The 25,612-nt window shown below is 41.9% G+C and overlaps 1 protein-coding gene across 1 annotated transcript in view; it reads left to right on the plus strand.

The window, feature by feature from the left end:
* The window catches only part of ece2a (endothelin converting enzyme 2a), a 67,670-nt gene that overhangs the window by 32,501 nt on the left and 9,557 nt on the right, over positions 1 to 25,612 (plus strand). The window contains exon 3 of the mRNA XM_061084998.1: positions 3,410 to 3,693. Coding sequence (XP_060940981.1) covers positions 3,410 to 3,693 — 284 coding nt within the window. The remainder of the gene's footprint in view (positions 1 to 3,409; positions 3,694 to 25,612) is intronic.

Genomic DNA, 25,612 nt, shown 5'->3' on the forward strand with positions numbered 1-25,612 from the left:
ACGGGGTGTTGTTGCTCGAGCGCATGTGACCATCACCTTTAATCAGTGCTGGCTGCACTTCCCCATCCGTAATGTGTCAAAACCAATCTGGGATGTGAATGAATGTCCCGCGTGCCTCTGACATCATGGAGTTTCCACTGCTGCGCTCGGCTCAGCTCAGAGATAGCAGCTTTGATATTTTACACCGCTGGCTCACTGGCAGGGGTTCCCCACCCACCACCCCTCCTGACCATAGATGGACTCCAGAGAGTCACTGTTTGTGCTGAGGGAGGTCAGTGTGCTAGCTCAAAGGTCAAATCTCAACTGGTTCATGTTTAGGGAGGAGTGAAGGAGCTTGGATCTAAACTAATGGAATTAGTTCAGGATCAGTTAAAGCTGTTCAAATTAGGATGTGATTGCATTATATTGAACAAAGTATAAATGGAAGTGCAGATATTCAGTAGAGCATGCACCTATTAGATGAAAAAACACTGTATAGTTTATATTTGTTATCAACCAGTGCATTAAAGAAGGTGAGCAATGAAAAGTGTCATGCTCTGTGGAAAGTTACAGAAATAGCATGCTTTTAAATTCATGGCCAGGGCTTGATGCATTGAATTAAAGCTATCCTCATCTTTATTTTTTTCGAAGAAACTTAGTCATCAGAGTGGAAGATTTCTAATCATGCTCATCGTGTCCAAAATGATGAAGGTTATTATTGTTAAAGTGTTAGAATTTGCTGTAAATGTTCAAAAAGTAATGACACACTTTTCTCTTTAAAAGGAATCTAAATATAATCGCACTCAAGGCTCAGTCCTGCTGGCTCGTTGCCACTGCTTTGCATCATGTTTTCATTGATGCAAAACAAACCCATGCTACAGGTTGATGCTCGAGAGAATTTTCCATGACACATTTTTTTTTCATACACTGTTTTAACGATTATTCAAATCTAGAACAGTATTTCTAACCATCTTTAACCGTTAAGCCCGTCACCATTTCATCAGTTGTTATTCAGGAAAAACTTGTTACCAAACATGTAACCCTTTCATTTATGAGCAGCAGAGGAACACTGCGGGTTTTCTTTTCCTGTGGAGCATCACCATCGCTGTGAGAGTCACATGTTCAGCTTTCTCTTGAATGCCTCTGAATCAGACATGCAACCTGATACCACTGTTGGACATTGCATCTCCAGGAGTCTTCAGGAAAGAAGCACCTCCATTTTTGGACAACATTCCTCTCTGACCTTACCCCAGGTCCACTTCTTCTACTGTTTGTGTGGAATTTCCTGCATAAAAGGACAAACATGGCAAACATGACTAACACAAATACACAGGTCTCCAACAGATGAGGGATGGTCGCCACAGTTTGTTTTTTTGCAGACTTGTTATGAGTGGTATGATACGTTTTAAGACCGGGACTCAAATTTTCCATCACACACTCACACAGGCAGCAGAATGAGGTGATATGACACCTCTAACTTTAGTGTGCCTCTCTCTCTCTCTCTGTCGCTGTATAATCCCGTTAGGATGCGCTCTCTGGCAATCGGGAGGTTTTATCTTTCTCGCTTCCAGCTGGAGGAAAAACCGACTCTGCCTGTAAGCCTTTGTCACAAAACACACACGGTACTTTCACTGTGGTGTCCACCCGCACACAAACACACTGATATATGTGCAGCACCCCCCCGTGTTTGTGTATAAAGGTCAGAGGTTGCGGGGGGCACCAGCTGATGTCACATACCCAAAATGAGAGTCGTGTCCTTGATGACAGCCTGGCAACTATAATTGTCGTGACAACCCCTAGGAATAAGCCGTCATGTGACACCCCGTCCTCCGTGCCGAGTGCATGGAAAAAAGAAACACACACTAACAGACATAGCTGCGTCAGCGGGGAGAACCCTTTGGAAACAATGTCGGGCATGCTGTGGGGATCTGAGAGGGGGGTTCAGGAGGGATTTAACCCACTCTGCAGAGCTCCAAATGTAGGCATGAGACAAGACCTCGGTCTGAACCCAATCTGGACAGTGGTTCTGACATGATTGGCTTTTGTTTTCATGAAGGATGATGCTAACTTTTTTTCAAACCCTTTTCAGTGTTTCTATGAAGAAGCCGTTGGCGCACGCATAGTGCCGCATCTAAAGTAACCTGTCGAGCCTGTGTAATCGAACTCCGGTGCATTCTCTCATATTCCAGCCATCAGCGCTGACATATTTCCTCTCTTGTTTTGAAGCCAACGTCACGGGGGGGGGCATCGGGGCACCCGGCCTTCTGATGTCTACAAACAAACAGCTCTGCTTGGCACAGGATGCTCTAGCTCTGCGATGTCTTAATGTATCTGTGGAGTGGATTATCCTTTTATCTCCTTGCTACTTCAATTCTGTTTTCCGTTTTTTATCTCACATCTGCTTCCTCTCGGTCTATACGTGTGAATTAATGCTTGCTATTAATGTGCAGCATGAGGTTTCTGCATGTTCGGCACCGACACACACCTCCCATGAAGTTCCAAACGTGTTGCTGAGTGTGTGAGGCTGTTAACAGAATCAGTGTCTCACACACACGCACACACACATCGAGCTTACGGACTCTGGTAATTAGTAGAAGCAGTAAGGTGATAACAAGCACAAGCCACACGTTCGCACCAGAGGTGTCAAAGCCAACATGCTGCCGGAAGTCACAGCCCCACCTATCAACCCCCATCCTTCTTTCCCAGGCGGGTACACACACACACACACACACACTTTAAGATAACATGAGAGTTTTGTAGGCCAACGCACAAGAAATCCAACTTCGCTAAAACAGAATATACACATTGAGTTAGTGTATGTGCCTCCCCCATATAGTCTTCCTCTCACTCCTATCTTTTCCTTTTTCTTCTTCCCCGTCTTCTCCACCCACTCCTCCTCCTCCTCCATCTACTTGATCTATGAGTCATCTGATCCAAAAGGCAAGATGCTGCGTTCAGTAGATTATTTTCATTTTTTTTCTTGCTGCATGAGAGGTTATCATCACTTCTCTTCATCCCCCTTTTTTGGTTTCTCTGCTTGGCTTTCACCCATCTGTCGCCCGCAGAGGAGCGACAAGTTGGAACCTTGTTGCTGGTGAATGATTTGTTTGGAGTCGTCACGTTAGAATAAGCTGGAGACGTATGTGTGTGTGTGTGTGTGTGTGTGTGTGTGTCATCAACCGCAGGAGGTGGTCCCAGTCCTTTCAATAGCTGTCATGATAGCAGCTCTCTGTGTAGCCACTTGTTGTTGCTCTATGGATCACACCATCGTTTACTCATTCTGAAAAACATATTGAAATTTGAGTCATCAGAGAAATATTGTTTTGCATCTCCCCCCTCTCTGGATTCTTCCTCTCCTCACTCTATGTTTTTCCTTCCCCAACCTGTCTGGCCGTCACCTTATCTCTCGTTTGTTTGTTTTTTCCTTCAGGTTGCGGAAACAGCAGCATGAGTGGGGACATGTACCATGCCGGCTACCGCTCCATCACCAACATAGATTACTCCTCGGTGTGCATCAGCACAATGGGCGCCAGGTACAGCGACTGCCCCGGTATGACCTGGCGTCAGATGGACGTGCGCCAGCTCCGCTTCCCCGGCGCCTCCTTCGATGTCGTCCTCGAGAAGGCCACGCTGGACGCCATCATGGTGGATGAGAAGTCACCTTGGGAGACGTCCCCTGAGACCGCCTGTTTTGTTCACCAAGCACTCTCAGAGGTATTGCTAAAAAAAATCTGTGCACCCTCACTGGGGCTGGATATATCACCTGGTTTTTGCTGGAGTTCTCACCAAAGTCAATTAAATTGCGGGTGCATGTGTACGTGCCTGTGCGCGTCTGTGCGTGTGTTTACTGAAAACTCTGACTCTTTCTTTCCTGTAATAGCTGCTGAATACACAAGCACAACCTTCAAAGCCCATTATTATGTCTAATGTGAGTAGATCAACTGTAGGTTCAGTGCTAAAAAAAGACTTGTTCAGCCATTCCACGTTTTCTTTTGATAATGGGAACAAATCCTAGTAAACAATAACCTATGTAGGGTTTTCTACAAGTGGCTTAATTACACTAACAGTCATTTTAGCTGCCTTTACATACGATGAGAGGCACGTGCTGACAAACTGTTTTTTTTTCAATATGGTAATAGTTTATCTAATAAAAATAAAGACAAATTTATTATACACTAATAATATGCAGTTCTCACCATACATTGTATTCATGGTGAGAAATTCAGGTTCTTACGCTTCCATTTAATTCTCAGCCACTGTAGCAGCTTGTTGTTCATCTGCTAGATCTTCCACTTTAAGCTGAGCCATATCACTGTTTTACGTACTTCATTTGTCATTGGTTCACACGGCTACACAAGCTCTCAGTCATATTCACACATGTGATTCTGTTTAGATAAATGATATGAGCTGGGTTAGACGCAAAGAAAACAGGAACCGATTCTGAGTCTGCGATTAGTTTACTGTATTTACTATAGTCGAGAAGTAGTATAGGGAGCGGCGATGGACTAGTGGTAGAAAAGACGGACATCAGACTGGAAGGTTGTGGGTCAAGGCCACGGACTTACAAAAACATACATGGATATGGTTCAAGTCCAAGAGGACTACCTACCCCACTGCCTAAGTGCCCCTGGGCAAGGCACCTTACTCCCACAACATCTTCTCCCCGGGAGCCGTCCATGGCTGCCCACTGCTCTGTGTGTTCACTGTGTGTGTTGTGTGCTGCTGTGTTCACACGGATGGGTCTTCAGCAGAGGACAAATTCCCTCCATTTGCATGTAGTGTGTGAGGGACTAATAAAGGAATCTGAATCTAAATCTAGTCAAGAAGTGGTTTAACCCCTTTTTGGAAACGCCTCTAATTAGTTTCAAGTCCCTGCAGTGAACTCATATTGGTCACGATATATCTTCAGATAAGATAAGATAAGTTCAACTTTATTGAACCCACACTAGGCAAATTTTTTTACTACATCAGAAATAAAGTAGACGAGAGAGCATGTGACAGTATAGAATAGATTAAAAATTGCCATTTAAAATTATATTATTAATATATACCGTTCACTACACATGGAACTATTATTTGTAGAGAAAAGTCGTTGAGTAAAGTGGCACAGGATGATTGCACGAGGATGTTAATGTATTTGTCTATTATGTATAAGGTGATATTGAAGTAAATAAATGTATGTATATATATATATATATATATATATTTATTAGTGCTGTCAAACGATTAAAATATTTAATCGCGATTAATCGCATTAATGTCATAGTTAACTCGCGATTAATAGCAATTAATCGCACATTTTTATCTATTCTAAATGTCCCCATTTTTTTTCCATAATTCTACTTTCATTTTAATGCTCTTATCAACATGGAAAAGTGGATTGGCTTGCTTTATGCAAATATTTTATTTTATTGAAAAACAACATTGCCAAACAGGGCGGTACAAATTAAAATGATAAAGTTCACATTTCAGGTAAACAAGGACTCAGCCTATAGTGCAGTTAAACCATGGCTTAAAATTTTATTTTTTTCAAGTTTGCTGTGAACATAGCAGTCAGGCTTCTTATTTCAGAAACAATGAACCGTAACAGTTAGGTTACCAATAAAAGGTAAGCCTTGTACTTCTTTGCTTTCAGCCAGCTACTCAAACAGACAAGCAACAAAATAACAAACAAACAAAATACACAGGCAAGTGTCGGCCTACTTTGAAATAAATTAAACACAGAACTTTGTAGGGCTATTTGAGTCCTCCCCATATTTGTGGAAAATGTATGAAATAAGAAGTACCCTATTTTGAAATAAATAAAAACATATAGCTTCAGCCTTATAGTGTAACGGACTGGGTTTATGTTTATGTTTGGTTTTGACGTATGTTCAGTAAAACACTGTGTTGAAGGAGCGTTCTGATATCCTGAGGGTCAGTGAAGGGGTCGGAGTGGGACATGTGACTGTTTGGACCAATAGGATGGGGTTTTTTGGCGGATGGGGGTCAATGAGGAAGTGAAGGGTTGTCGATGTGTGCGAGTGACGGAGTAAGAGCGAGAAGTGCACATGTTCGTGTAGAGGATAATACAAGTTACTAAACCACGAAGAAGTTCCGTGTCCTGTGTAAGCGGGTACGCTGCAATAGCTTAAAAATATATATTTTAGTTGGCGAAATATTAAAACAAAAAGCGAGAGCAGGTCAGATTGGATCTGAACACAGATACTGCAGCTGCAGCTCTGCGTTTATCACGCGTCAAAAAAATTGACGGTATTAAAATGGGTTTGTGTTAACGCTGTTAATAACGCGTTTAACTGACAGCACTAATATATATATATATATATATATTACTGTTTGGACCAATAACTGACAGCACTAATATATATATATATATATATATATTAGTGCTGTCAGTTTAACTTATATAACAAGAAACATTCAGCAAGTTCCTAAGCCTGAGTCACACACAGGAGTTTGAAGATAATATTTTCAGTTTCAGGTATTTTTTGTCCATAACGATAGGCCGACCTGAAATATACTCCGTTGACGGGTCCAGTTTTATTGATCCTCTCACTATTATGCAAACCACAAGAGTCTCCAGCCGACTGTGATGAATGAACGCTCGGCCGCAGCAGGAGTTTATTTGTACGCGACTTTGTGACAGTGAAGCCGGTAATAGAGCCACTTTTCATTTTCACTCCATCTCCGCAAACCCATCAGTTGACTTGCACGATGTCGAGTGCCCTTCAGCTGCGGCGAGCTGCGCCTCTACCCACCACTGTCAGCGTGACAATAATAATGTTTTGGCCATTAGCCACGCTTGACCTCGACGCAATAAGACAAGAGAACACCACTATAGAGTAAAGTAGGTGACTTCCCGAGCGCTGAGTAGGGGTCGAAAATTACTCATGATTTGCTCACGGCAGCGTTTTGCTGCATCGCTAAATTAATTCAAAGTTTAGTTCGTAATTACAGGTTGAGTTTGGGCTCAATACACAGAGTGAATATATAATCATAGTGAACGCAATGGAGGGAAAAGGTCAGAGGGAGTGAATCATTTTAATGGAAGCAGCTCGAGAGGACAAAGTACAACCGATATTAATGCAAATTTATACTGAACAGAAACTAGAAAATGCTAAATTACACAAATACAAATATAATAGTGCCTTTCAGGTGCTTCCCTCCCCCCCATTAAAACGTTGCCTAACTCTGCTACCGGCATAGTGTTACGCGGATGATTTGGATTCAGCCTTAAGTATTGTCGGCAGGGGTTGGCTAGCTTGATTGCATTTGACAAGCTGAAAATTATACAGCATAATATCAGACATTTTGTCATCACAGTCTATTATGTGCTTGTGCTCACTGCAGCCCAGCAATGTCCTTCCTTCCTCTGCCATTTGTATTACTTTCCCCCAGTGCAGGTATTCTAACTGAAATCAGTACTTTCTAAACGAGCCCCTCAAAGTGGCTGCACGCTCCAGCACCGTGTCATTTTGTGCTTTCAAGCCTGCATTACATACTAGTTTGAATTTATTTGGTCTTGATTTTTTTCCCCCCCTCAACTAAAGCAGCTGTGGTGCAGTCATCTCCAGTATTTCTGTCTGCCTTGGCTCCTATATCTCAAGTACTGCTCATCTTATCAGCTTCACACTTGGCGTGTATATTTTTAAGGGCCCAAGGAAGTGCAGCGTCAAATTTGGTGGGATTTGAACAAGCGATGCGTTCAATATTAATAACCTCTTAATAAACAGGCAGTGGCGCAGCTTCACAGCTCTCTGGACTGAGCCCTGCAGCTCTTCTTTACTTGCTGTGGCTCAATTACTGCAGGTCACTTCAAGGTTTTAATGATTTTTGTTGGTCCCACGCGCAGAGATACAAGGTCAAGATGACGGGAAATGTGGGAGGTGCCCTGTTTCTGTACAGACATACCAAGGGATTGACAATAAAAAACAGTAAAAAGATAAATAACATTAAATAAAAGAAAAAAGTGGTAATACAATCAAGTTTCCAGGATGATATTTACAGTTAAACCGACCTGGAGTTCAAGTGACAGGGGTAGAAACAGAAGGTTGTGTAGATATTTCAAGTTTGTTCATATACTGTAGAGTAGAAGTGTGGTTGTGTGCGTGTGTGCACATGTGTGCGTGTGTTTGTGTGTGTGTGAGAGAGAGGGTCCGGACTGCCTAAGGGTAGAAACTCTTCTTCTGTGTTTTAGTATCACCACAGGCCAAGTTAAACAAGCAGGTTTAGAACAGGCATCGTACTATAGTTTGGTATAATAGACGTCCCATATTCAAAATGATGCTTTGCATGTTTTTACTGTTTCAGTCAGTCCTGACGGAAGATGATGCACGACAAGTGTATTTAATTAATTTTTCAAATCAACTTCAGTTTTAATGCTCAACTCAGGAAGTAAACAAAGGCAGATACTCTGCTGCATGTGCGCCAAGTGCTTAGAGTCAGCGTCTGAAAATAGACACACGCACGCACTCGCATGAGCTAAAAGCAGACAGTGGTCCTGTGTGTTTTCCTCCAACAGAAGAAAGTATTAGAGAAGGATCAGTCAGTGTGTTTGAGGGACAGATGGGGATTTGACTTCCCTTCAGCAGGAGTGCAGCTGAACTCACGCTGCAGACCAGTTCGAAAGCCGCTACAGCGAAAGAGTCGAGTTCCCTTCTCACTCGACTTCACATGCTTCCCTTCACGCCTTCTCTTCGCACTTCTTCTGCCTCTCACTCCTTTTCCCTCTCATTTCCACTTTGGTTTCTCTGAACTGCTCCTTGCTCAGGGCTGTGAGGAGACGCTAATGTGTGATTGTGTTCATGCTGTCTCTGTGCTGCACTCTTGAGTGTTGTGCACCTTTATATGTGCAGATAAAACGTGTGTGTGTGTGTGTGTTTCTGTGTGTAGTTGCAGAGAAGTCGATAGTCCTCGCGCTGGTGTATTTTTACTCCTGCTCCGGGTAGAGCAGTCACGATTCTTGTTTGTGTATGTGTGTTTTTCAGGAATGTGGGAGGCAGGTTCAGAGCCTGATTTCATTCCTTACAAGAAAACATTTTTAAAAAATTGGACACACAAAGAGAGAGAGAGTGAGAGAGAAAAAGACGAGCAGGAAAAATAGTGAGAAGGGTTCAAAAAAGCAGGAAAATGGCCTGAAAGAAGGAGAGGGTGATGAGAACAGAGAAGATCCCTGAAGAAGTGTTTGTCAAATTCACACGCAGCAAAGGAGGGATCGAAAAGGGGTAAAGAAAGGAAAAGATGAACGGCTGCACAGGAGAAAGAGGGGAAAAAAGAGAAGGAGTGGGAGACAGAAACCAAGACTGACAGAAAGCTAATGAGCAGTGCACCAGTGTGAGACCGATGGAAAAGAAGGCAGAAGAGAGAAAGAGAAGGAGGGAGCAAGGAGGGGTGGGAAAAAAAGATGGAGGGCACTTTGATCAAAAATCTGCTTCAAGAGCGTTTCAGAACCAACAAAAAAAACAGAAATTTGCAGTTAACAATCAAGAAACTTCACATCGGTAGATTTCATGCGGCATACTAATAAACATTTAAATACCTGACTTAATATGTCAAAATATTAATGTACACCAGAAAATGCCACAAAAATCTGAAGGCTTAAAAAACACATGTCCTCACAGTCGTGGCAGGTTTATCTGAGACACAGACACTCTGTTCCTAGAGTCCTGGTACAGTCTGTGTAACATCAAATACAGTTTTTGTTGCTGACACGCACTCACACACACACACACACACACACACACACACACACACAAACAATGTCTCTCAGCGGGGGGTGGTGGGGCCGAGGTGCTCTGAGGTGTGAAATTTATTTTGAAGCCTGACACGCTCGGTGACTCACTCTTACTGTTGCTATGGCGACTCTTTAGTTTGATATCATCTCAGACTAACACTTTTAATTGCTAACCTTTAGTCCTGTTTAAAGGGGTAAAAACTAGTCCTTGGTGATGATGATGTTTGTATTTTGGTCGCTTTGAGAGAGGTGTATGTAAATCTGTGGTTTGAGGTCATTCATGGAGATTTTCTCTTTTGCAACCGGGTGGACTCAAAGTGCTGAGTCAGCTGGAGAACGGTGCCCCGGGAGTCATCGTGTGTGAAGATAGTTGACAAGGCAAAGAATGTAACTTTAGTCTGCTTAACAAGTGTGTTGGTTCTACATAGTGTCAGTGTGTTATTGAGGATCTGGACTGAAGCAAAGTTGTTATTTTGTAAAACAGTAAAACTTTGTCTGAAGTATGTGCTTCAGACAAACTGGAACAAATTGCACTTGGACAAACATTAGTTTGATGAGATCTTCCTGAAATGACAGAAGTCATCTTTAATAACAAATTTATGTGTTGTGTATTTTGACCTTTTATTTGGTCCTTGTCCCAACCCTTAACCTGGAGGAAGGGCTTATGTCCAATACTGCAGCCAGCTACCAGGTGGCGATCGAGATGCTTCGGCCTTACTTGTGGGAAGCAGTTATGTCGTCCATCTTTTTAAACAGTCTGTGGGATAAACAACAAACAGCGATCCAGTTCCTTGATACTGAAGAAAACTCTAAATTCCCAGACCAGAGGAGTGTCTTAATTTCTAAGCAGATATATGGACATTTAGTCCTAATGGACACTGGAGGTAATGTTATACTGACACTTAAAAGATATGCGTTTACTGCCTCAGAGTTTCGATCTGACTGAGTTATGACTACAAAGTGTATCATATTTTTTATGCAAATTACGGCACTTCAGGGATTTTAGTACCCAAGCTGCTTTTCACCTCAGCACTTTATTTTGCATCATATATCTCTCCCTCTGTGCACCCCTTCAACAATCCACCACAGAAAAGAAAAAGTTTGTGATAATGGGTAAAAATCATTCACTTTGAATTCTAGGTATATTAAAGTTTAGAAAGGAATAAGTTGTTAGTCCCTGCTACCAAAGTGATGCTTTCAGTGTCTGTAAACTTTTGAAACCTGATTTTCTTACATTATTGTTTGTGTGTGTATCTACCAGCTATTTCTCCCCGTTATCATTTTTTTTACACCTTCTTTGCATGAAATATGCATATAGTAATTATAGTATGGTAGTACATGTATGTACTCTAGTTATATATGTATATGCAGGTACATCCCATAATTCACATTAGTGCACTGTGCACTTGTCTTTTGCTGAATTTTCCCACCTGCATGAACCTTACCATGTCTCTCTGTGCATGTGTGTTACATGCATGGTTTTGTGTGTGTTGCTGCATCAGTCTGTGTTTTGTTTGTGCGGGTGTGACAGTGAGAGATGGAGGGTGCTGGCCTGACGAGCCCTCTTCTCAGCAGCTCCAGCGAAGGGAAAGTAGAGCAGTGGAGCACACGTGAGAGAGAGGCAGGGCAGGTGATTGCAATTCTGGTCGCGCATGTGTAGAGATGTGGGATCAACGATAGGATGAGCGTGTGTGCACTTGTGCATGGTGGCATAGAATATTTTTTGTCATGTGCACTTTTGCTACACGTGGTGCTTGTGCATACGTGTTCATATGTGTTGTCAAAATACCTGCTTTTGCATTTATAATCGCACATCTGCATTTGCATGTCTTTACATGTACTGCATGGACATGCGTGTGTGTGTGTGTCAGGGGATCGACTGCTGAGCTGAGGCCTCCCGCCTCTCTAGAGATTTTCACACACAGACATGAATCGCTGCACGTGCTCAGTCATACATACACTCGCCACTCACGTTGGCAGATGCCCCCCCCCCCCCCCCAACACACACACACTTACATACACACAAGCACCACCACCAAAATACCCATACATATAATGTGTGATTTATTTATTTTTTTCCAGATTTAGCAGCAGTTAATATCGCAGTATATTATATACCGTCTGTTTTTTTTTAAGTTTAAAATAATTCATCTCTATTGCAAATACGATTTTTCAATTTTTTCATGTAAGGGATGAAGAGGAAAAACTGACTTGAGAGATAAACACAGATGCACTTTTTGGTGTCAGGATATCAACCGATTTATTTGTCCTCAGTCAATAAAATGGTTTTCTCCTTGTTTAAATATTCCTATTTGTCTTCTGCCCTGGTTTAATCCCCAGTTCTCTCCACACTCTTTATCTCATATTCGCCTCTTTACTGTTGTTAATCCAGAATTAAGGGTTATCCCAGCTGTGAATAGGGAAGCCCCCCCAGAGCCAGATAAAAGGCCTCTGTTCCCTTGTACACAGATACTGTCCCTCCCTCACACACACACATACACACACAGACTGCTTAGAGTTCAAGACAGTCCACATGGATATAATGTGTCCAGTAATGACATGGGTTGTCAGATGCTACGGTGTTAAACATGAGTCATAGCAAAATTTCAATAAATGTGACTGCTTTATTACTCACTTAATTTGTACTCTCTCTCTCTCTCACACACACACACACACACACACACACACACACACACACACACACACACACACACACACACACACACACACACACACACACACACACACACACACACACACACATACACACACACACACAGACTTTTGTTCCCAATCCTTTGGCTCTTTGTCATGTCATCTGTGTACCTGAATGCGCTGGAGAGAGTTTATCCCTATTATAGTCAAGTCTGTGCAAAAGACAGATTATAATCAACAGGGACTGTCCTTAAATCCGGTGTGTGTGTGTGTGTGTATGAAATTAATTTGGTTTAAAGACAAACAAATAAAATACATTTTTGATTTTATCTGACAGAAAGTTATATAAACAGTGAATACCTGCAGCATAGCGAGCGGCAAGTTAACATGTGCACACACATTCTAACCGAACCGTCCTGCCCAACTTGCCGTTGCCTAGACGACCAGTATGGACTACAGATCACTGTTCCTATGGAAACAACTAAAGGAAGAAGATCATTAATTGGAATAAGAGAATATAGGAGAGAGGGATGAGGAGCACTAAAGACGCAGGACAGGAAAAGAGACAGATGAGAGGATAATGAGAGTAGCTCACCAAAGCTGTGGCCAGAAGATCGGAAAAGAACAATCCACACTTATAAATACATTTTTACAATGATGTATCATAGTGTTTTCCCCTGTATGTTTTCAGTTTGTCTTCTGCTGCAGATAAGTTTGTTTATTCAAGCGACATAATATATCACAACCTGGTAATGAGTCCAAAGAGGGGGAATCCATATTTAGAGTGGCCGTGTGTAAAATCAATGTAGGCCACTGTGAAGTGGAGTGGAGCACACCCCTCAAAGAGGGTTAGTAGACTACACAAATCTCCCTGGAGTGTGTGTGTGTGTGACTGTGTTTGCAAGGGTGTTTTTGAAATTCCAGAAAGTACGACAACTTTTCACACTTAGTTCAGATACTGCAGTGGCTCCCAAACTTGTTTAAGGGGTGTACACTCACAGCCGCGTCAGATGAGTTCAACTTTCACTTCAACAAGTATTTGTACTATAGCCAGATAACGGCATTATGTTTTCAGGTTGCCTATCTCTCCGTCACATTCTTGTGAATACGACATTTCAAGACAACTTGAAGAAATGTCTTCAGATTTGGTAAAAACGTTTTAATTCAAGGTTGAATTGATTATATTTTTGGGATAAAAGGCCAAGGTTACTGTGACCTTCAGAAACACATTTTTGGTACCATGGACGTAATAGCTCAAGTATGCCCTGAAGGAATTTCAGATGAATTTCAAAGATGAACTGATTCAATTTTAACTTCAAAAACGTATTTAAATCTGCCACAGTTGTTCAGTTGATAACGGTGTAGCTCATTAAATAATAATCATAATAATAATAATAATAATAATAATAATAATATAGAAAAAATATTTAATTTGCTCTGATCATCTTCTGATTTGTGGACCTCAAAATGTTGTGGCTGCATCCATTGTACCGTTGTACATTACTAATGAAAAAAACATTTAGCCGTCGTATTAGAATTTCTCTGATTGAAATACATGACAGTGACTTAGCAAGAAGTTAGTTAGTTCTGCCCAGCTTCCAAATGTCAACATTATATGCTTCAAATGTTAGTTATTGTATTTCTGTTGCAGTAGATAATGCATCGTTCCTCTTATTTAACAGAAAGAAATAGGGCGAGTAAGTAAAGACTCAAACAGTCTTTGCACAAAGCAGCATCTCCCTCTTTCTGCCTACGCTGTGAACCTTTAATATCGTTAATTAGCATTATTTATACAGAGTGCACTGTTCCTCATTTGGCTGCAGCATCTGCAGGCTTCTTCGATAGGATCCACTCTGCCTCCCTGCCTCCGTCCCTCTCTTTCCTCTCTTTTGTTCTTCGATCTCAGAGTGTTAGAAAGCAGGAGAATCGATACAGACACTTTTCTCTCATTAGGGCCTCTGAAAAGTAAGAGAGAAGGGGAGGAAGAGGAGGCTCGGCTGAAACACTTTGTTTATATCTGCTCCTGTTTGCTTCTCCTGTCGAAAGTTACCATCAGCAGGTTTTTTGTAGGTCAGGTGGTCCACTCTGCTTTGGTTCCAATCCATATTCCTGTAGAAATTCTCTGCTCGTCCATCTACATGGGATCAGGGCCGGGTCTAGGCAGGGGCAAGAGGGGGCCTGGCCCCCTCAAATAAATGTTGTGCCCCCTCAAACTAAATCCCAATTTATAATAATAATAATATAATAAAGCACAATGCCCCCTCAAGATTTGTGGCTGCCCCCTCATACATGCCTGTCTAGACCCGGCCCTGCATGGGATGTGGCCTGGCTGCAGCCACAGTTTAATCTGCAGTATCGGCTTGCAGGGTATTATGTTTTGTCTGTAATTACACATTATGGAGAATGTACTCTGTCATGCATTGCACATTAAAAGATCAAGGACACAAGCAAGCATGCACACTTCTGTTCATGAGAGTGTTCTTACTGCAGAAAGGAGGGTTTGTCATTGCAGGGGAGAGGTCATGGAAAATGCCAGTAAAAGCGTGGCTCTGACATAACGGGGTCGATCACAGGCCACTTTTTTTTCTCTATGTTACATATTTGTATGTGTGTAGATGGCTGTGTAATCCGGTTCATGAGAGGCATCAATATGCATGCAGGAGAAAGCATTGTTGCATTTGTTTCTGTGCACTGGCATGCGTTCATGTGTTTGCAGGAGCACGTGTGTGTGTGTTTCTGGATAGACAGAACTCAGCCAACTGTGAAAACAGCCTCCATCCACACAGCAGATCAATCACTCTTGCAGTTGGGTCACTCTCCTCCGCTGCACTTTGCTTTTCTTTCTTTCTCTCCTCTGCCCGGACTTTTCTGCTGTCCACGGAAATCCAGTCAGAGTCGATGGCTGAGCCTTGTGATCTTCTGATTCCGTTAATAGTGATGCCTATCGTCACTCTCCCTGAAATCACATGTTTAGTTATATAAGAGTGTCTTTTTATCAACAAACTGTGGTTAAATATTCTTTTCTGTAGGTTGTTGTGTGTTGTTGTGGAGGAGTTAATTTAGGTTCCAGCATCAGTAGGTGTTCAACATTTTTGGATATTTAAAGAGGGACTGCTTTGATCCTTGGAATTACTTGTATCTCCGTAGCACCAGTTAGCTAATAAGTAGCATAAAGTAATACCTAATAGAGCATGAGAGTGACCGCCCACTTTGAGAAAGGCGCTGGTTCATGAAGTAAATTTTCTATAATTTTCTCCATTGCCATTTAGAAAATACCAATAAAAGATTTTAAATGCAAAACAGCTACAAGATTTGGAGCAAAAACACTATGGGAAAACAGAAACTTGTGGTTTCTACAGGCGCAAATAACATAGTTTCACAATGCTGTAGCTTGTAGTAGCTCAACAATATTTTGGCTGATAATAAAAACCAAGCTGTTGATCTTGATAACGCTGGTGATTGAATGTTTTACGTAACATTACACAAATTTAAGATATCAGAGATTTGGCTCTATTTCACCAATCGTGTCAGTCTGTTCAACTTGGTTCCTGGTCTTTCCCAAACACAGCTCATCCCCAGGTGCCTCGCTCTGCAAATGTTCTAATTACATTTTTTAGGATAATTCCATCATCATTCCTTTCTGCCCTTATTCTGTAATCTCATCCAGCTCCACCTCTTTCTTTTCTTTCTTTTCTTTCTTTCATCCTCTCATCCTTGCTGTTGTACGACAGAGACCCTCTCAACTCCAGGCCACAGCGCCCAACCAGATGTGCAGGGATCCCACTGCTGAACAGCTGGCTGCTATAATGCCAAACACGCACACACACACACGTTTGCACTTCTATCTTAGTGAGGATACTCATTGGCATAATGCATTCCCTAGCCCCTTACCCTCACGTCAACCATCCAAACTAAATGTCAAACCCTTATCTAATTCCAACCCTTACCCTAAAAGCAAATCTCAACCCTTTAATGGCCCTTTGAAAAAGTGAGGACTCACCAAAATGCAAAATGACCTCACTTTGCCAAATTCTCCTCTCCCCGTAAGGTCTACTACTACTACGACTATTCTACCGCTTACAAGGACACACATAAATACATTGTAGCCTCAAGTTTCGTGGGACTCAATCCAGTATGTGGACTGAGTGTATGTTTAAAAAAGCAAACTCAACAAACAGCAAACAAAGAGGAAGGGTTGAACTATAGCCTTGTTGAGGTAAAATCAATGCACATGACACAAGACGTAACTCTGTGCCCTCTGTTGTCTCGGCTCCACATGGGTCGCCTGAGTTACTTGCTGTGTGTGTCTTTGCCTCTCTTCTGCACTGAAAAGACTCTTTTCCGGTTCTCTGTGAGTCAGGCGGCAGAGCAACAAACCAAACTGCGACCCGACAACCTCCAGATAATTATACATTTATTTAACTGACACCTTCCATGCTGGAAGAAGTGTGACGCCGTGACAGTGACTTATGCATCTGCCGAGCAGTGGCTGCCAGCGGCTGTCAGCAGGCTTTTGGCACCGCACCTCACACACTCACACACTCACACCCATTGTATTGTATGTGTTGAAAAGAAAATGTCATTATGGTTGCTCTGTGCCATCAGAGTGAGTTAACGAAGAAACACGTAAATTAAAGCCCATAGATGTAACAATATCTGCCTTCACTCTGTAAGAAATGGCCTTTTTTCTTACGCCTCTTTTGTTTGATCAAATCTCAGCCAGAGAAGGTGATTAAAATAACTGCATTTGTCCTTAAGTGTACACGGCTATCAAGGCATTAACTACCCATTTGAAAAGTTCCCTTATTATTAATGACACCATCTCCTTGTTCCGATTTTTTATCACTTCATAAATTTGCATCACCTTAATGACCTTAATAATTTGCCACTGTGTAATGTAGATAAAATATGATAGGTAAAGATATGACACTGTCATCACAGCAACAAACACAGATCGCCGGCGTTATCTTACGTGTGACTAGATAGATGGACAAAACGTCACCTTGCTTTCAATAGAAGCTAAAAGTTTCTCAGAATCAGGTAATTAAATCACGTCCTTCAGTCTCTTCGGTGCAAAGCTTTTATTCAGGCTGCAAAATAAAACCGTAATTCACAGTTCGCTTCTTACTCTCTCTGTTTGACCATGAGATGTTGTCTTTGCTCTCTTTTTTTCTCACCTGCTCTTTTCCTCCAGTCAGTGGTGGTAATGGGAAGGTGTTTATCACTGCACTCTGGTTAAAAGTGCGTCTATGCAGCTATGTTATATCTTTTGTAACTAGCTAACAGCTTCTACTGTTGTTTGGTGGATGTGCTCTTCTCTCTTTTCTGTCTGTACTGTAGACTTTTATTTTAAAGATTAACGATGCATCTCAACTTGTACAAAAATGAAGCCAAAATATCCCGGGTATCATTGTCGCCATCTTGCTTTTTTGAGAGACTGCACATTAGCGATCAGGGGATGGACCTGCTGTATTGAGGTCCTGCCGATACATGAGTCAGTCTCAGCTGTCAATCATGACATTTCAGCTCTATATGTAAATTGTTTTTTGGTTCTGTTTTTTTATCTTGTCTACTGTCCTTTATTTATTGTTGTCTTTTTACTGCTGGCTGTAAACCAAATTGCCCCTTGGGGATAATAAATATATTCTTCCTTCCTTCCTTCCTGTTTTTATGTCAGCAAATTAGCAATAAAGCTACACTTACTGGGAAAAGACAACTTGAACATACATCAGTTTGATAAGAACAGACCAACATGGAAAAAAAACACTTTAAAAAAAAATGTTTTGGTCCTTGTCCCATCCGACAAGGAGGAGGTGGGATTTATGACCTAAACAGCTGCTAGCCACCAGGTGGCACTGGTTTGGCTTCACTTTTGGGAGCTGTCATGTCGTTCGATTTGTTTACAGTCTATGTTCTGTACTCAAGACCTTTTGTATAAAAATAAAACAAAGGAGACATTTTACATTTTGGGAAGTAATTTTTTAGCTAACAGTTGAGAAGAAGTTGAGGGAACTGATACCACTCACCTTTTGTAGTGTCATGAGTCAGCTGACTTAGCACAAATAGTGTCGCATAGCAACAAAGTCTAAATGAAGCCAATGTGACGAGTAAACATTTGAAGGGGGGGCCTGGATGCGAGAGTATGGAGTAAATAACCTACTTCCTGTTTTCTACATCTTCTCTGTCAGCTTTGTTTATACACCACAGACGTGTGTTTGTGTTGCAGCCATGATGGAGGAAGGAAAGTCTGACTGAACTCTGGTACATCTGAATGTGTGTGTGTGTGTTTGTTTGTGTGCATCCATCTGTCCTACGGTGCTCCCTGCCAGTTGCTGCCCATATTGTGTCTCACTAACTGTAGAACACAACATGCCCCGAGGGCTCTTTATATGACAGCAGTTAAATAGACTAACTCAGCAGGATGCAGTCGAACTTCAGCCGGGGAAAGATTACAGAGTTAGATGGAGATGAGCAGGGGTTGGTGTGTGAGTGTGTGTGTGTGTGTGTGTGTGTGTGTGTGTGTGTGTGTGTGTGTGTGTGTGTGTGTGTGTGTGTGTGTGTGTGTGTGTGTGTGTGTGTGTGTGTGTGTGTGTGTGTGTGTGTGTGTGTGTGTGTGTGTGTGTGTGTGTGTGTGTGTGTGTGTGTGTGTGTGGGCGGGTGATGTTACGGGAAATCAAATGTAGTCCAGCAACTCGTTAGTCTGCAATTTCTGGGAAATGGCTCCTTTAATGCGGATATCTGCAAATGGGTTTAGATGTACCTGTTGACAGCCTGCTCTGCCTCCTTATCATTTTCTCAGTAACAGAAGAATCAAGCTTCATTTTAAGCTGCCACATTCACTCAGTTCCCTGGTGATTGAGTGTTTGTTAAAGTCTCATTGACTGTTCTCTCGAAAATGTGATGTGTATAACATCCGACAGGCAACTGACACTTGATTCACTCATCAAAACATGGACACAAACATATTCCCTCCACACTACATGCAGTATCACAGATAATTAACCTGTACCTATCCTAAATGTATTCTTACCACAACACTTGTACAGCTTCATAAACATTACATACATAAAAACTCAAGTTTGTCCTCACAAAGATCAGAAGTGCAGAGAGTGTGTTTTGTCCATCAGCCATCACAGTGGTTATGTAATGTTTGCTGTACCCATCGGACGGGTGAAATGAATTTCAATGAGGCTGCTCTCTTCTTTTTTCCTCGGCATCAAAACTCCTGAATACCAAAAAGAATACCTCAGTAATAAATCCATCTTTTTATTAAACCGTGCGTTTCTGGGGACAGGTGAGCAGTGTTGGTAGTTGATGTGAAAGCTTGCACCAGATTTGAGCCCTTTCGCTTTACTTTCTCTCCAATTCTTCATGTTTTCTCTCTCCTCTCCTTGTGTTTTTTTTCCTCTCGCATCTATCCTCACCTCCCTCTGCCTCGCCTGCAACAAAAATCTCCACCTCCCGAGTCTGTTCCAGGGCTTGTTTCCATAGCAACAGGTTTCCATGGAAACTCGGTGACAGTGCGGTGCATCCCATCCTGCTCTCAGCAGATGAGGGGTGTTCGGTGAGGGAAAGTTTTCTTCTCTTTGCTAAAAACAAATTCAAACTACGGGTTCATCTTTAACACAGGTATTTTAAACCCACAGAGAAACACTGTTGGTAACTGATAAGTCTGTATCAAGTAAACATGCATCAATCATTCATGCAGTGTACATACAAATTTTATTTCAGAGTAATTCAAAGTCTTTTAAACACTTGAATCGTATCTGCATCCATTTATTTAACTCTAGATTTAAATCAGGCTGCTGAACGTGTCATGATTGGTCTTTTAATTTCTTAACATACAATTTCAGTAAAAGGCTGTGGTTGTTGTGTTTGCCCGCCCTTTTTTCTGCAGAAATCTCATCTCTGAATTTCTTTGACCCACTTGCATGATATGGATCTGTCCGTGTATAATTGATTTTATATTTGTTCTCCCCCACCCCCCCCCCCACCCTCTCTCCATCCCATTCTACTAAACCTTCTTTTTGATGTCTCTCTGAACCCCTGCATTGTGTACACAGAGACATCCAAGGGCTTGAAATAACTGTACCACTTCCCAAATGATGCAATTATACAGAAACGGTGGGAGAAAAATATACATGGCCTTGGATTTCATGTCGCTTCACATTTAGAAATAGACGGAAAGAAAGAGATGGCAGGAGAGGAGTCAAAGCTACTCACGTGTGAAGGAGTGGATTGGTTTGGGGGGGGGAGGGGGGTATGTTTTGCTGTCTTACATGTTCAGAACAGTTCTATCGCTACAAAGTGCCTCCACTAGCTCCCTTTGGGACGGCTGTGTGTGATCAGTTTGTTCTGACTTGTACAGTGTGGATATGAAAATGAGAAAATATTTTTGGAACGAGCCCGGCAGTGTGAGCGTCCCTGTCTGTTGTTGTTTTTTTTTTAGTTTGCAGCCAGATTGTTGCTCTGGTTTCTAATTATGAAAAAACAACAACCTCTGGGGCATGTTGAATTTTCACAAAACAATCACAGCTCCTTGAATCCGAGCGCTCGATCACACGGAGAGAGGTGGACGGGCAGACTGTGGGAGGGGGGGGCGAGTGACAGATAAGCAAACAGAAGGTGCAACAGAGTGATGGAGCCCGCTGCTGCTACTAACAAATTCTAACGTTGATGTGACTGTGAAATGTGTACAAATGAGTCACATGTATATTTCTCTGTGGACGGCCATATTAAAACTGCAGAAGGACTGTGCATAAAACACACAGCAGTAAAGCTTGTGCAGCAGGAAAAGTTTCATCATCTTCTCCCCAGTTAAAGCAGCACTTTATATTAAAGGATGGCGGATCTGAGGGGACCTAAGTGGGCGAGCTTCAGCCCACTCTGTAATGCTGGAGCTGACCTGGTTTGGTGCACGTGATCAGACTCTGCTGCGGCAGTCTACACGCTGCATATTGTGCCTGCAGGATCGACTGCTGCCACAAAAATAGCTCCCAAATAATAGCAACCAATACTTAGTGTGAGTCAGGACACTATTGAACGTCTGTTGAATTGGATGTGACATTTTAAGGTTAGATAAAGCGGCTCGCAGCAGTGAGCATGTGATTGCTTTGCTGTGGGTATTCACTGGATGGGGCCAGAAACAGTAAAAAAAACAAAAAGTGAAGAAGATGATTTTATTTTTTTGGGGCATTTTTAGGCATTGAGCTTTGTGGCTGATTATTTATTTTCCATGCGCAGTTTGACTTTCTGCAGCTTTGATGCTGGTGACGAGATACAAAGATTTAAACTCTGGGACTCTTGAAGTTGTTTGTCATTACTCTCCATGGAAATCAGGCCAACATGCAGCTGTGAAAATATCAACTGTACTAAAGATCATACTTAAGAACATTTAAAAACATGTTGCTCACACCAGCTGCTTTTATATCACCCTGAAGGAATTTGCTCTTGTTTTGCTTGTTTCAAGTTACTGCTATTAATTTATTTATACTTTAAATAACTAACATTATCCAAACTAATCCTTAACTTACTTGTCTCTCTATAATCCAGGCAGCCATTGACTTTCACTCTTTTAAATCAAGCTGTACTCGGCCTAAAGATATACATTTTTTAAGAAATAAAGCCAAAATATCTTCCATACAAAAGTTGTCACCTTGCGTAATGCCTCTGCAACAGCTGCAGCCCCAGGCGTTATGATTTTGGGTCCTTCTATCCAATCTAATATCTCAGGAACACAGTGGGAGAATTTCGTTCAATTTGGTCCAAAGGTTCAATTGGACTCAAGGATTTTGATAGTCAAAGGTCAAGGTCACTGTTGACCTTAGTATATCATGTTTTGGTTGCTTTGAGGGAACTTCTTCAAATTTGGCACAAATGTTAATTTAACTCAAAGATGAACTGATTAGATTTTTGTTGGTTAAGTTGCCGAAAGCAGTTAATGGGAATTTCATTACATCTGCCACACACACACTTGTTGTGTCCAGTTCAGGGGTCGCCTCCATTGGAGGACGCAGTCGATGCACAGTCTGCTGTGGATTTTGGTGATCGGCGTTCCCACATTAGCCCGCCCTTGTTGCTGTCGCCTAGCAACAGAGCTGCAGTTGGACACAACTAGAATGTTTTAATGGCCCTTGTTTTCTTTAGCTTGTTTACTGTTGATATGTCCTGTGTGTCTACTGCCTGATATTTTTATTTTAAAGTCTAAATATGCAAGATTTGTTTTCTAGATCTCTATATTAATAAAGAAACCATGTGAGGAGAATACATTATACCGCATTTATTTGCCTTGCATAACCTACACAGGTCAGTTTGTCTGCCACTATACTCTATGTACAAATAAAGATTATAGTTTGGTAACTTTTTATTCTCATCAGATGCATCAGGCGAGTGAAGGAGATGCCAGTAAGTCCTGGGAAGAAATGTATTCTGGCAACAACTTAAAAATACACAATTTCCTTTGTAGATTGTAGGGTACACAAGAGTTACACACACACACACACACACACACACACACACACACACACACACACACACACACACACACACACACACACACACACACACACATGAGTAAATGAGCATCAGCACTCACATGTTAGCCTGCAGTGAGACAAAGGGAGGTTTGGCTGCTTCACCTGTTCTGTTAAATCTCTGTAGTCCTCACTGCTTTAATGTGGATCCAGTTGCTCCTCTCCTCCGGTCACACTACACTGGGCTCAAACCCATCACGTGTTCCCCTGAGTCTGCAGCTATGACTGCCTGACCGTGAAGGCTCAACACTTAATGAGACTGTAGAGGCGTAGTTAAAGAACAGTTTTATGGTCCACTTCTTAATGAGTCCTGGACTGGTTCTGTGTAAGGGGCTGCGAGATGTAGAAGAAGCTATCTTTATAATTTCAGGAAGAGGAGAACAGTGCTTTCCTAATGCGAATCCAGACAGAGCTGAGAGATAATTACTGTTTCCCAGCTCAGGGTAACTTCTGCAATTTATCTTTGACTGAAATTGAAGTCAGAAACTTATGATCTCACATCTAAAAAACATTTGATAAGACCATTTTGTTCTGTAACTGTAACTGTGGTCATCTTGGCTCGACTGACCACGTACATTTTTCTTACAACTATTGAAATTTGTTCCAATTTTGAGTCAGACAATCAATTTGGACTAACAAATGCATTAATATGTAACAATAATGGAAACGCCCACGTCTGTTTATTCCTATGTCATATTTAAAAGTTTATATATAGGATAATAGGGTATCATAGTGGCATGGTGTAGGATTTACATCAATTGAATACTACTCACATTATTCACTGGTCCCTCCTGCCCTGTGGATTTCATGGAATCTTCACTCATTTTTCATGCTTTTCCTTTATGTTGTCCACCTGTACTTGGTACAAAGTTAAATCACATAATATGATCACAGCCTCAAGTCCTATTGTGTATAACTCAACAGGCTTTGCTCACCACCGGGATGTGTGTTCATCTCTGTCTCTGCAACACCTGTGTTGTTTTGGCTGTCTGCTTAATTGGCTTGATGGAATCTGAGGTCCTTGGTGCTCCGGACCAGGTCTTCATCAAGCATGTCTGTGTACTTTACTCTGGTTTGGGTTGAGGGAAAGCTAAACACGCTCAGTCCCTTCTGATGGAAAAAACACCCCCACAGCATGATGCTGCCACCACCATGATTCACCATTTGGTTGGTGTTGGGCAGGTGATGATTGGTGCCTCAGAACTGTGGCCAAACAGGCCAGTCTTGGTTTGATCAGACCAGAGAATCTTGGTGCCCCTGCTCCCATGAATTTTTCACTTTCTTAATTTGCAAAACTTTCAAAAACTGTATCACTGTGTGCTACTGTCAAAAGCAAATACTTTAAGTGTTTATACTCAGGTAGTAGACCATCATTCACTGCCACATTTCGAAAACATCTGATGTTTCCTGAATGGAGGAACCGTCGACAGATTGTCTTGGACTGATGTGGCAGCAGAAAGTTCAGTTCATGTAGTTGTGGGGACATGGAGGAGGTCGACCCTGTTGCCATTGACATGTATAGAAAGAAAATTCAACTCTCTTTTGACAAGAGTTTGTCTCACATTGTGCCCTAAGAAACAATCAGCTTATCTCAGGGCTTTGTTATATCCGTAAGGCAGAAAGAGATGAACAGACTTGCTGTCGTGCACCCGAACTTCAAGAATAAATTAGTTAAAGTTGTTGGGGTATATATAATATCTTTTCAGGTTGTTATGGAAACTGGCGTATCTGCAGCAGTTTTATGCTGACGTGTTTTGAACCACTTCTTCTCTCTAGTGAAAACGGCAGTAAATTAATATCAGTTTGGGAGTTTGGCTTCTTGTAATGTTTAATTATGTAGTTTAACATTTAAGAGATCAATATTCCCAAATACCCTACATGGAAGTGTGAAACTGACACGGGTGCCAATATTGTGTCAACATGTTTTGTGGCTTCCCTGTGCCACTGGCCTAGTGAATGGACTGGACTATGTCAGTGTGCTGCTGGAGCCTCCACCGGGCTGTCCTGTCCCACTTCCCCCGTCCCGCGGGAGACCCCTTCAGCAGCCAGGCCCACTATAGCTCCCTCTCTCTGTCTCCCTCCTTCTCCAGCTGCTGCCAGACTCCTTATTTCTAGCTGGCCATTAAAAGGGATTTAACTTGTGAGACTTTATTGAAGTAGTTTCGGTTCTGGCTCTGTCGGCGCGATGTTGATTGATTTTTTTCCCCCAATTCTCTCCAAGCAGTAAAATTTGTAGTGGCATTTTAAAGTTAAAATCTAACAGTTAAGTAATCATGTAAAGCAGTAAAGCTCTAGCTGCTGCCATGTAAGATGTAAACTGTGAGTGTTGCTAAATAGAGAATGACTGCAATAAAGTAATTACCCAGCCACTGCCGATGCAAGTCTAGCCACAAGAACTTAATGGATAATTAAAATGAAACATTGAAATGTGTAATAAATGTCTTGAACAGATTTTCAACAGATTTAGAGAGCGAAAAGACAGAAGACACAAAGGGATTCAGGCAAAAGTGAGGGGAACACCCTCCCTCCTATGACTCCGCCTGCTTCTAAGCCAGACATGTCACTGTACCAGCCGGTCACGCTTTGCTCTAGATTCTCTGCAGCTCATACTCCCCTGAGTTTCACCATATTTTCAAAAACTCATCCGAATGATGGATGAGTTTATTAGTGACTCATCTGCTGACTCTCTGTGCTCTGATCCAGTAGAAAGAAA

This window comes from Limanda limanda, chromosome 13 (assembly GCF_963576545.1).
Source record: "Limanda limanda chromosome 13, fLimLim1.1, whole genome shotgun sequence".
NCBI lineage: Eukaryota > Metazoa > Chordata > Actinopteri > Pleuronectiformes > Pleuronectidae > Limanda > Limanda limanda.